Source organism: Chroicocephalus ridibundus, chromosome 1 (genome assembly GCF_963924245.1).
Source record: "Chroicocephalus ridibundus chromosome 1, bChrRid1.1, whole genome shotgun sequence".
Classification (NCBI taxonomy): domain Eukaryota; kingdom Metazoa; phylum Chordata; class Aves; order Charadriiformes; family Laridae; genus Chroicocephalus; species Chroicocephalus ridibundus.
Window position 1 is genome coordinate 59,508,614 of NC_086284.1, and position 12,387 is coordinate 59,521,000.

Genomic DNA, 12,387 nt, shown 5'->3' on the forward strand with positions numbered 1-12,387 from the left:
ACTGGAAAAGACATGTTTCCATGCACATATATATGATATTCCAGGCAAATATATACTAAAGGAACATTATGAGACTTGGAGCTCCCAGAAGAAAATAAAAAATTATGATTCCCACATCTCTGAAGTCAGCATGCCAATAAATCATAAAATGTGTACTTTAAAATGTTCATAAAGCTTGGAACGGTCAGGAATTACAGTTTTTTAGCACTGGAACATACACATATAAATTGATTCCTAGGTATTAGCCCAGCACATTTCTTTGGTTTCACTGGCACTAGCCACTCAAAAATCCAAGGAAGTACAGTCCCAGAGAAATAACTGGTCACTGAACACTGAAGTAACTGCAAAGTTGTGGTTTATATCTGTATATGAAGAGATTCAAATATGCATATTTCTGGAGCTTTGCACCTGTGTATTGAAGTGATTGCACATAATTAGAAATGTGATTATCAAATATGTTTTCACATACCGCATATAATTAGACTTACAGAAACACACTACATTTAGAATATTTTAATGTAGATAAACTTTGAGGGCAAAAATGAAGTGTTATTAACGAAATGCAAATTGTTTAACCCCTAATGTGCTAGCTTCTGCTAATGGTATCTCCTGTATCCTCCTGTTGGTAGAGGGATTCCCAGCCATGCAAGCTTTCCTCAGCGGTGAGGTAAGAGCCGGTAGGATGCTCTGTGCAGGCTTTTTCACCCCTCCCTACTGATGTGCAGTTCCAGGCTATGGGACACTGAAGAGGCAGGAAGAAAAAGAAGGCAAGAGGACTAATGCTAGATGTATGCTATCCTGATGCATGGTCTTTTGAATAGCTTTGTCACTAAAATAAAATGGTCACGCATCTAGACACATGTTTGACTAACTTCTAAGATGACACACAGGTATGTATGGTAATCCCATATAACTAATCTCTCATCTTAAACTAAGGGAAAATTATGTTTATCTATTAGTTTGTAATAAAGCTATGTTTCTGACTGGAAAACTTGGCCTTATTTCTGTTTTCCATTATTCCTTGATCATGACTTCCTAGATTAACTGAAGTTAAATCAGATGTATGCTAGCTGTACTAGTTATTCACATTTGTTTAACTGCTGTTCATGCTATAGTTTTAATAACTCTGACCATTATCATAAACAATTTGCTATATTAGACTGATATACTTAGGCCTTCTAAAAGTATTAGGATTAAATGATAGGTCTACTCTATGATACTAAAGAATGAAAAATGAAATCCTGCCTGCTAGAGGCCCCAGCAAACTTTTCCAAAAGAGTCTTTCTAAAATTCCTTACAAAAGAAAGCGTAAGCTCCCATTTTCTCCACATTTTTGCTATAAACTTGGGGTTCTCAAACACTTTATTCAAGGAATGCAATTATAAAGTCTCTGGACAACTCTCATCCTTCTATTTCTTAACAGTTGGGAGAGGGGATGATAATTACGTTATAAACATCTCTATTTAAATAAAAAGGCTTTACAGCGTATGCATTTTTATGTTATAACTGTAAACCTCAATTAAAACTATTTTCATGGCTGTTAATTCCCAGTTATGCTTGCACATAGCCACAGATGAGTGTACAGGGCTGATAATTGTTTTACAGATCAAATTCTGGTATTTCACGCACCATCAATGGTTTGTAAGCCACAGTGCGACTACACTGCTGTGGGCAACTTCTGTCTTCTCTTAGCAGTGCAATTCTTACTCTATTTCAGCTTTCCTTTTGCCACAAAATGATGTACAATGTTGGTAGTTCGAAAGTACGTGCTTTTCCTCACTAAACCGCTTCAACTTCAGGTGCCCTTAGACCCCTTGTCCAAACAAACTCCTTTGACCAACCTGTATTTTGATCTCATTTTCCGCCAACCAGAGAATTATTCTCTTTTTTTGGTCGTTCTTAATCAGAACAAACACTCAAGTAATCTTCACCTCAGTTCTCCCTCTGAATTTACAGTTTATTCATCTCAAACCTGTCACAGTGCTGAACAATTTTTCTTCCTTCTCGTATTTCTTACTTAGTCATTGGTCTCTCACAGACAGACTGCAAGGCCAACAGATCCTTCCCTCTGCTGAGGGTTAGGGGAACTATTGATATCTTGACACTTGCTGACACAATTTGCCATTACAGGTTAAAACTCCTGGTTCTTATGGTAATTACAGTTCCTAGCATAGTCTAATCCAAGATCATAAGATAGATTAGAGGCAGATGTCTCAAACCAAGACTTCAAACTGAGTATGAGTATCTAACCCGTCATCTACAGTACTGGTAACTTTTCTGCACTGTAACTTCTGTAGGTCAACCAGATTTGAGGTAATAAGGGTAATTCTACTGCAGCCCCAGCTGTGAAATAACTTACATCCCTTCATAACTAAACCTGAACGCCTCTCAGCATTTTCCAGAAGTCCAGCTGAACTTTTAACTGATGACAGGACCAGTATTTCACTGATCTCAGTAGGATAATTTAGAGAATAAATATTACCATTCATACATTTTATGAATCCATAAGGAAGACAACATTAAATCTTTATATGGCTATACGTTAGGGAAGAATCACTGATTACATGCCTTTAGGTGCACAGAACGACAGGTGAATATGGAAGAGTTAAGAAAAATCCCCAAAGAAGAGTTGGAGTCCTTCTCAGAAGGGGCTGAATTGTTCTAAAAACTCCTGTAGCAGCATATTAAAGAAGTGCAGTTCTTGCATTCAAACTTCAAAGTATCCAGGTCAGCTTGCTGAAATGAATCCAAGAATGGTCTAGTAAGAAATAGTGGCAACCCAGAAAGCGATAACAGTCCTGAACTTGCTGTGATTTTCAGTAAGGAGTTGGAGGTCAGTTATAAAAGAAAGGTTCAGATTTGTGGACAGCTGTGAAAGCCAGATAGAGGTGCTAGAAGTTGAGCCTGGTCTACCATTTGCAATGCTTTTCTCCGTTTTCCATCTGTATCCCACAGAGATCAGATGAAAGAGATGAAAGATTCTGAGATCAAATACTACAGAAATAATTTTTTCCATCTTGGAGAGGGAAACTTCTTAGAAGAGTTTTTTTTGTTGTTGTTGCTGCTATTGAGGCTTTTTGGGTTTGATTTGCTTTTTTTTTTGTTGTTGCTTTTTTTATACGTCACATCCCAAAGGCTGAAAAGATGAATAAAAAAAGGAGGGAGAGGAGGTCTAGTGGATCATTTTAAATATTACTTCATATTTATTTCTCAGAAGACACTGAAGTTTCTAGACTTCATACAAAGTTGAAATCAAGTTTGAATCAAAGTTGTGTCAAGTTAGACTGCGTCTATCCATCACACATCTAAAAATCAATCCTGAAGGAAAAGACAAGATATGGCCTGAACAGCTTCGAAAATCGTAGTAATTTGGCTTCTAGACACAAGTAGAGGTGCTCAAGAAAAACTGCTGGTGGGATAAGTTATTCTTGATGGGGACTTGCAAATTAAGATCACCTGAATGGGAGCAAAAGGTTTTTGTGTGATGGTAGGTGGAAAAAAATATTGCTGTGATGCGTATCACCAGGTGGCAGTGTTACACAGTCTTGCAGCTCCTATACTTTATGAGAAGTTTTGGGGTCTTGGGAGGAATACTGATAGGGATATATATTAGTTTTTCCTAGGCAGAAGGAAGCATTTTGCAGTTTCAGAAGAGACAGGTCTCTGCATTGATCTCCCTGATCAGAGTCAATCGCTGGGAGGAAGTTACAATCCTGGAACTTGGGCATTGACGTGGACACCTTAATCTTTAAATACAGGAATTTATTGCATGCTCTTAGGCTGTTCTTTACTGGGCAAAAGACCAAATGCAAGTGCAGTAGCGATATCCTTCACATGATTGACAGTGACTGAGTCTGTAGCATTTCCACTTGTAGCTGAATCTTGAAAAATAAATGTGGATGTGGTACAGATGGCATGCCTTTGGTCTGTAGTAAGTCCACAAAAGCTACTCTAGAATTTACGTCATAAGTGTTACAGGATTCAGAAGGCCGAAGGCTGGAAGGAATGTGTATAAGTACGTCTAAGTTTTTCCGTGCACAGAACAGAAGTGGGGGAGCAACTTGCTGTGTCTGTCCTGCTAAGTGCTTTCCTCAGGCTGTCCTCATGTTGCAGATTCTGGTTGTAGAGAGCATACATGAGCAACCCTATGTGTAGGGGGTTTGGGATTACAAAATAACCACCCCGCATTTCATAGTCTTTCCTTTCGCCCTTTGGTGCAGGACCAGCATTTGCTGCTAGTCATTTGATGTTGCATCTTTCAATAACGGGAGCATTTGTAACTCCACTCGAAGTATCTTCTCACTCACCAGCTCTGTCTGGCCATACCCTGAAGCTGCACACATCTTTTGAACGACAACAGCAGCCAGAGGCTCTTCGGCTAATTTGCAGGCACTGGTCCCATCTCACATTGTCCTTGCCACAGTTCTGATTAGAGCTGGATAGCAGCAAGGCTCGCCATTGCTTGTCCTTACTGCCACCCCATCCCCGAGGCAGCGGAATCCAGGAAGCTCCCTACGTAGCCTTACATGCCAGAGATTTTCTTTGCTAGCTAACATACTGTAACTTCAGCCTGAGTTTTGTAATGTAACTTGGCTGTGCCGCAGTACAAAAGGCAAGAGAGAACACAAATTTTTCTTCCTTAAATTAAAAACTGCAAATGCTCAGTGGTGTTGCCTATGTTAGTAAATGAGACATGCTCAGGAACTTTCTTGGATACTGAGGCCAAACAGCATGGCATGGTCTGACCCACACTGAAGCTGTAATCTTGGTCACTGAGTGCTGGTTGAAAATTATTTCTGGAATGGTTTGACTCCCAAACTATGTCCAGGAGTTGTATGGGAGAGTGCTAGTTGGCACATACCAAAACATGGTTACAGCATTTTCTCATTCTTTACTTTTCTAGATGTCCATGTTGCAAAGTCCAAGAATGATCCCTGGTGCAAGAGCAAAAGATGACCGAGTTTACATGACAGAAAGAAGATCTTCCTATAAATATCTAGCTTTTGGCAGCTAAAAAAAACTAGCTCAAAGTTTTCAGAAAAGTTCCATTTTTGGGAAACTACTTTCCCAAAAACTGTAACTAAAAAAAAAGAAAAAAAAGTATTGTAATATTTCTATGAGCAGTTATACAGTTTTAAACAAAAGAAAAGTGGCTAGAATGCTGGAATTGATTTAAGATGTTCCAGTTGTCCTAGGTCAGCGTCTTACACAGGTGGAATTATGAAAGCAGACTATACCTGATCCTTTATCTCATAAGGAAAACAAGCAGCAATGAGTAAGGAATGATTTGCAGAAGCCACTGCGTATGGACTGGCACATGTGAGACATTGAAAACATCGTTTCTGTATTGTCTGCTTTCAGACTAAAAGAAATAAAAAGGGGTCATAGGTTTAATAAAGTTATTACATCCAGAAAAAGAATGGCAAGCAGGAGAAGTGAAAATTAACAAGCCTCATAATGAATTGCAACTTTACAATAAGATGAACCGGTAACGGTATAATGCATAAATTGTTTTAAAAGGAAGAATACAGCACTCAATGTGCCATTGAAACAGAAGGTTCAGTAAGTGCACATACTAAAATTTAATCTGACAAAAAAATAAGGGATGTTTATACTATAAACCTTGGAACAAATTAATCCCAGAGAGATGACTGAAGTGAGCATGAGTTTATTAATTTAACAATTTGCATCCTTGTGACAAGGATGCCACCTGGGACTTGCTGCACAATGAAAAATTGGATTATTGGAAATCTCAACTGGCTGCAAGTGTTGAAACAGCTCAGGTCAAGCGGTGATAAATAATTTAAAGAAACCAGTGTGAGGCAGGTGTCACTTTAATTTTACATTAACAGATCTATTAGACATTAACCTTATCAGACAGGTAATTGTTAAATGAAATCACGCTTTTGTACTTTTGCTTCATAATATCATTTGCTTACTTATACATTTTGTACAAACCTTGATGTTGGCACTGGCACTGACACTGCTTCACGTGTCCATTGCTTCAGACTAGCAAATATTGTATTGACCTTTAAAATAAATGGTAAGTATGCCAATTTTTATTTTTAGCAGCTCAGAGAATGTGTTGTGTGTTACCTCAGAAGTGGCAAGGAGAAGGGACATACTGTGCTGGAATTTTAAAATAATTTTGTGTGCACATTTTCACATGTCAGGACATCTCTCGTAGAAATGACAGTAGAGCTGGCATGTAAATTTTAACAGGTGAAGGGGTTCTGCCTGAAGTCGTTATGAGGAATAGGTTATTGCAGGATTATTTTCTTTGAATTCTTGGTGAACTCTGAACTGTATGCTGAGAGCATAGGATCTCGGAGAATTGTTATGTTAGAAATAAGAGAATCCTAAGTCTTACTTGCAATTGTTTTATTTTGAAATCCACAGAAACTACATTCATTTTTTTAAGAGTATCCCAAAACTAGCTTCTAACTGACTTTGGATTTTCCTTGTAGTTAAACTCTCACTGGAGATTTAGAGATGAGTTACATTTGAAAGGGAAAACGTTGAGATTGCAATTTTTAGGGCTTCATTTTGAACCCAGTCGTGTTCCCATCAAATCAATGGAAACACGACCGCGTTCAAAATGAGCCTTATCATCACTTCATTGATGCTAGTGAGTTACAGCCATTACTTCTAAAGAATCTAACTGATTTTATTAAAGCTTAATCCCACAGGGCCTTGCAGAGTAACCTGGACCTCTATAAAGACGACATAAAGTGCTTCCAAATGAAAACGCTACATTCTTTCTCTAGGGATAATTAGCCTCTGCTGACTATTGTGAGACTCAAGTTCACTCTGGAGACCCCAACTCTTATGGAAATTAGGGCCACGTTCGGTATAGCCACTGGGAAGAACTGGGTGGTGGTTGGATGTGCTGTGGGTTGTGGCTGTATATAAAGCATGGTCCACAAACCGTCATTAAGAATATTAAAATTCATAAGTAAAAGCCTGTCTTTGAAAGCTGCATAAATGTATTGATTCATGTGGGCCTGCAAGTGCTTTTGCTAGTTTCGGAAAAATGAGAGCTTTTTTAAAAGTCAAGTTTTTAATCTAAACCTCATTATAAATATTTTCACTTCTCTTGGACATCTTTTCTGTCCAGTAGAAAATACTTTTTGCCAGTCTTCATGAATCAGTAGCTGTCTTGGGCAAGTTTAAATAAATAAGAATTTTAAATTTAACTGAAATTCACAATTTCTCTGTTTAGCAAATTTAGCTTTGATCTTTTCATGGAGATGAAGGTACAGTGTCAGTCTGGTATTTAATGAGAAAATCTTAAATTATAATAGCATCTCTGTATCTTACTAAAAGCATTATGAGGGATACTTAAGTCTAAATCCTTTATCTGTGCTTTTATTCCAAATACGAATTTACCCACACAAGCCTTGCTAGTGCTATTCTGTTACCGAAATAAGGCTGTATTTATATTTAATGTTGGGTTGGTTTTTTTTTGATGGTTCCTTAGGTGATGAGTAGGCTGAGGTGAGAACAAAATACTTCTATATCTTACATGTATAAATATTTACATTTCTCTGGGATAGGCTTCCTGTCACCTAGTGAAAGAGAGAGGTTAAAAGGCAATCTCGTTAAGTCCACTCTTGGGAGACACGGGGAGTCTGGAAGCAGGTGTGTACGGTAAAGGACAGAGCAGAGAAGAGAGTCAGGTCTCCCAAGAGAGAAGGTGGATGCTCTGCTTCTCTTGCTGGCAGAGAACACAGTGATTTTCCAAGGCAAAAGTGCTGTTTTCCACCTTGGTAAGAGTGAGTGGGTGCACACCTCTTGTCATTACTGGCAGAAGACTGAACAGATTCATTTAACGCCAGACTCTGCCTTTTCTTCTCTCAGAAGATGGAGGGACCGGCATTCCAGTATCGTGGTGCATGGCTGTACAAGGGTGGATTTCACCAGGTGACCCATGGCGTTCTCCTTACAAAATTTCACTGAAGATAAAATTGCATCTCTTTCGATGTCTTGGCAAGACCCAAGAATTTGCTACTTTTACCAGCATAGTACTTTAACAGTGCTGTGGGACTCTGGGAATGTGTATGTGTGGGTAGCACGTTCATGCATTTGAAGTCGGGTGGTGTATGCTGTTGTTCTTGTGGTAGCAACTTTAACGTCTAGATTTGGCACTTCAGGGCATGCTCTGAAGGGCAGAGACTGTAGGTTGTTGGGGGGTTTTTTTGTTGTTGTTGGTTTTGGGGTTTTTTTTTTGGTTTTTTTTGTGTGTGTGTATGTTTGGACTCAATGATCTCAAAGGTCCTTTCCAACCATGAAGATTCTATGATTCTAACTTTTGGAACATCTCACAACGTTTAGAGTTTTAACTGCTTTCGTTAGATCATTTTCTGGTAACTTCTACTATTTCTGGAAAGATTTAATGAGAGCTGATACTCTCTTCCAAGAGTCCAAATACTTACTTTCTACTTACTTTCAATCTTCAGCTTGAAATACATTGTTATAACTATTTCTTTAAAGTTTTAAAGTTAAATGGCCCATGGGAAGGCACTATTCTTCTGTTATGAGCCTTCCAGAGGTGAAGTTGTCTTTAGAGTTGAGCAAGAAAGTTGCTTTAGCCCTGTCAGATATCTAATTAATCCCTCAGTAAATAAAGACATTCTGTAATTAAATAACCACGATGTGCAATCAGTTCTAACATGAAATGCTTTGCATATTAATATATTATAATCCAGGAGCTTGTACGAGGCTTGTATTTGGATATGAAGTGTTTGTGACAGACTTTTAAAAAAAGACGGAGAACTCATTGCAGACAAAAGGGTGTTTGACAAAGCACTGCTTAGCTAGATGTGACCTCTAAGGTAGATATTTGAATTTCTATTAAATTATAATTTTTTCAATAGGGAAACAACACAGTTTCAACCTGAGAGGTTTTGTAAATATGTGAAGGGGCTTGAAGAGTTAACTCTTGAAACTTTGATAAAGTAGCTGCTGGGGAATAGATGTTGCTGCCTTGGGAACAGTAAGTTTTCCTCAGAAAACTTCCAAGCATTTGGGACTTTGTGCTCTGGAGGCTTCAAGTGACCCCCAAGAGCCACCAGCACTGCAGATCATTTAATGTATAGTTAGGTAGTTGTCCTGGTTTGAGCGACACAGGATTAATTTTTCTTTCAGCAATTTTACTTTTCAGTAAGGTCTCTTCTAATGCTTGGGAAAACTGCACTTTTAGAAAACTCTAGTGTCTGATTGGTGAAAATATTTACTTTACAGGCAGCTGTGGTATGTGAGATTCAAGGTCTCAGTGCTTCGAGCCTTGCCAGGTGCGGGGATGAGGAGGAGCGAGACCCGGGCACTTGACCCAAGCCGGACAACAGGATTATTTCATACCATGAACATCACATTCAGTATAAATTGGAGAGTTTGCTGAGCAGTTCTCTCTCTCCCTTGATGGCTGTGATCCTGAGAACGTCTTGACCCGGTGCCAGACCCCTGATCCCTTCCCTTCCTCCCAGAGCCACAGCGCTCGCGGTGTCCGACATTTGCTGTCCCCTGCTGGGAGTGCACAGCCTCCTGCTGACAGCATTGGCCGAGTGTAATCCGTGTGTATTTTATATCGGTATCGGGATCGATACTGGTTCTTTAGTGTTATTAATGTTAATTATTTAGTCTCATTCTGTTAAATCTATTTATATTTCAACCCTCGGGTTTCCTTGGTTTTTTCCCCTGATTCCCGTTCCCAGGTGGGGAGGGGTCATCGGGTGATAGAATAATTGTCTTAATGACAATAAAGTGTTGTGGGTTCCTCAAGCCATAACGGTAATTAACACGTGCCGCAGTCAGCACTGCCTGCCCTACTTATTTGAAACACTGGAACTCCGGGGTTACAAACACAGGCTTGAAACCGCAAGCACTACGAGACCCACGTGCCCCCAAGGCAAAAATAATGGAATTTTAAGGAGTTTAAAAGAAAAAAAAAAAAGAAAAAAGACCAAACCCCGATGTTATCTATTCCCGCCTGGCTTCGCCGCGACCGACCGCGGGCGCGTGCCGGCACCGGCCCGGCGTCGCGCGACCCCGTGCTCGCGCCGCTTTCCGCGCGACCCCCGCTCACCTGGCGGAGCCCCCGTGTCAATCTCATTGGCTTCCCTCCGCTCCGCCCTCGGCGCCTCATTGGCTGATGTCGCCTTCCCCCCGCCCCCCTCACCCTATCGGCGTCCGTCCGATACCTGGAGGGGAGCGAGGAGCGACTCCCAGCCAACCCACCCCCCCCCGTTCACTCGCTGCCCGCTCTCATTGGCCATATAGCCGGCGTGCTAGGCCCGCCCATTGGCTACTCGGCCGGCCGGCTTTGCCCCCATTGGCTGGCAGGCGGGGTCCGCCCCGCCCCTCCCCGCCGGGGGCCGAGCGGTGTGTTTGGGCTGGAGAGTTGCCGGCGGAGCGCGGATTCAGGAGCTGCCGTCCGCGCGTGCCGGGGAGGGCGCGAGGTGCTTTCCCCCTCAGCCGCGAGGAGCGGGATGGCGGCTTCGGGCGGGCGCTGAGCGGAGCGGGACGAAGCCAGCCGCCGCCTCCTGAGGGGGACCATGCCGTCGGGAAGGGAGCCGTGCGCCCCTCGGCTGCGGGATCCGAGGGGGGCGGCCGCCCTGCCAGCCCCCGGTAGCGCCTGAGCCCGGGGCCGCGCCGCACTGCCCCCGCGCATCGCCATGGACGAGCGTTCCAACAGGTGGCTGCTGCCGCCGCTGCTGGCCCTGCTCTTCTTGCTCATCGTCTACCAGTACGTGTCGCCCGCCTGCCCCGGCGCCGCCTGCCCCCACCGCCCGCCGGCCTCCGCCGCCCGCCGCGGGGGGGGCCCGGCGGAGCGGGAGGAGGAGGAGGTGGTGGCGGGCGCCGCGGAGGAGGAGGAGGCGGCTGCGGCGGCAGCGCTGCCGCGGCTGGTGGCCAAGTTCCCGTTCGCGCGTGGGGAGCTGTGCCGGCGGGTGCGGTTCGACATGCGGGGCCGCGACGTGATCGTCTTCCTCCACATCCAGAAGACGGGCGGCACCACCTTCGGGCGGCACCTGGTGCGCAACATCCGCCTGGAGCAGCCCTGCTACTGCCGGGCCGGGCAGAAGAAGTGCGCCTGCCACCGCCCGGGCGGCGACAAGGACACCTGGCTCTTCTCCCGCTTCTCCACCGGCTGGAGCTGCGGGCTGCACGCCGACTGGACCGAACTCACCAGCTGCGTGCCCGCCGCCATGGAGCGCCGGGGCTGCGCCGGCAACCGCACCCTCAGGTCAGTGCCCGCCGCCCCGGGGAGGAGGTGGCGGGGGGTGATGGGGGCAAACCCACGCGTGCTCGGAGGTCTCGCCTGTGCGGCTTGATTTCCACCCGCTCGAAACCTGATCCCACCTTTCCCAACGCGGTGGGAAGGCTCCCTGTAACTGCGTCCCGCTCGCCGGCAATTTGGCAAGAATTGTCCGCCGCCGTCGTCACTGAGAAGCAACCGCGGCGGGGGCTGTGTGTGAAAGGACTTCTCTTCCAGTGGAGGTTCTAGTTCGGGCTATTCCCCTCCCTATTTGTTACCTGTGATGCGTTCGCTTCACCTCAAATTTGAGCTGATTCCACGTAGCGCCTGTGCAGCTGCCTGCTGTACAGGGTTAGCGTGAGAGAAACTACTCGTTTTAATGCAAGTTTCTCCTATCTGTTTGTCCTTTTGAAACTTGTTTTTGACAAAACGCTGTGCTCTTCTGCATAAGAAGAGTGCCTCTGCAGAATCTAATGGATTGCTGCAGCTGCTGAGTGATGCAACTAGTGGAGTTTGAAGTATTCAGAAGCCCTTAAACTCTCTTTTTCCCGTGTTTCTTGTTGGCAGGTAGACTGGTTCTCTGCTTCGTGTTGAGTACTGAGCACTTGCTCTATGTGCGAGCTGAAAGCCAGGCTCTGTGCAGGGAATGCAGTACTAGCAAAAACTGCAGTGTTAATGGTCCTTGGATGATCGGAGGACAGGGCAAAACTTCTGATTTTTGTATGCATCCTGCCTCCCTGCCTGTTATCTTCTATTGCGCTTTTTTTGGGTCGTGCAAATGGTCTTTTCTGTTTTTAAAATGGAAAAATTGTCAGATGGCTGATCTTTCTTGATATGAGATAGCTCTAGGTGATTCAGTAAGTTTTGGGCTTTCTTCTAATTTATTTACCATTAAATCAAGATTTTCAGGCTAATATTAGATCCTGTCTTTATTTGGATGATAGATTTCAACATGCGTATTAAGAAGTTATGAGCTGAATTCTCTCTTAAACCTTTGTACTGTAATGATTGTGACTTCAACATCTGTAAAGTATTTAGGAAAAAAACTTTTTTTTTTTTAGTTAGATAGTTATCCAAGTAACTTCTTTCATTTTACTATCCATCTTAATTTTATGAGTCTGTAAACTTTAAAT

The 12,387-nt window shown here is 43.2% G+C and overlaps 1 protein-coding gene across 1 annotated transcript in view; it reads left to right on the forward strand.

Moving 5' to 3' along the window:
* The first annotated feature begins 10,389 nt into the window (after positions 1–10,389).
* The window catches only part of HS6ST3 (heparan sulfate 6-O-sulfotransferase 3), a 311,153-nt gene continuing 309,155 nt past the window's right edge, over positions 10,390–12,387 (forward strand). The window contains exon 1 of the mRNA XM_063336502.1: positions 10,390–11,242. Coding sequence (XP_063192572.1) covers positions 10,674–11,242 — 569 coding nt within the window. The 5' untranslated portion in view covers positions 10,390–10,673. The remainder of the gene's footprint in view (positions 11,243–12,387) is intronic.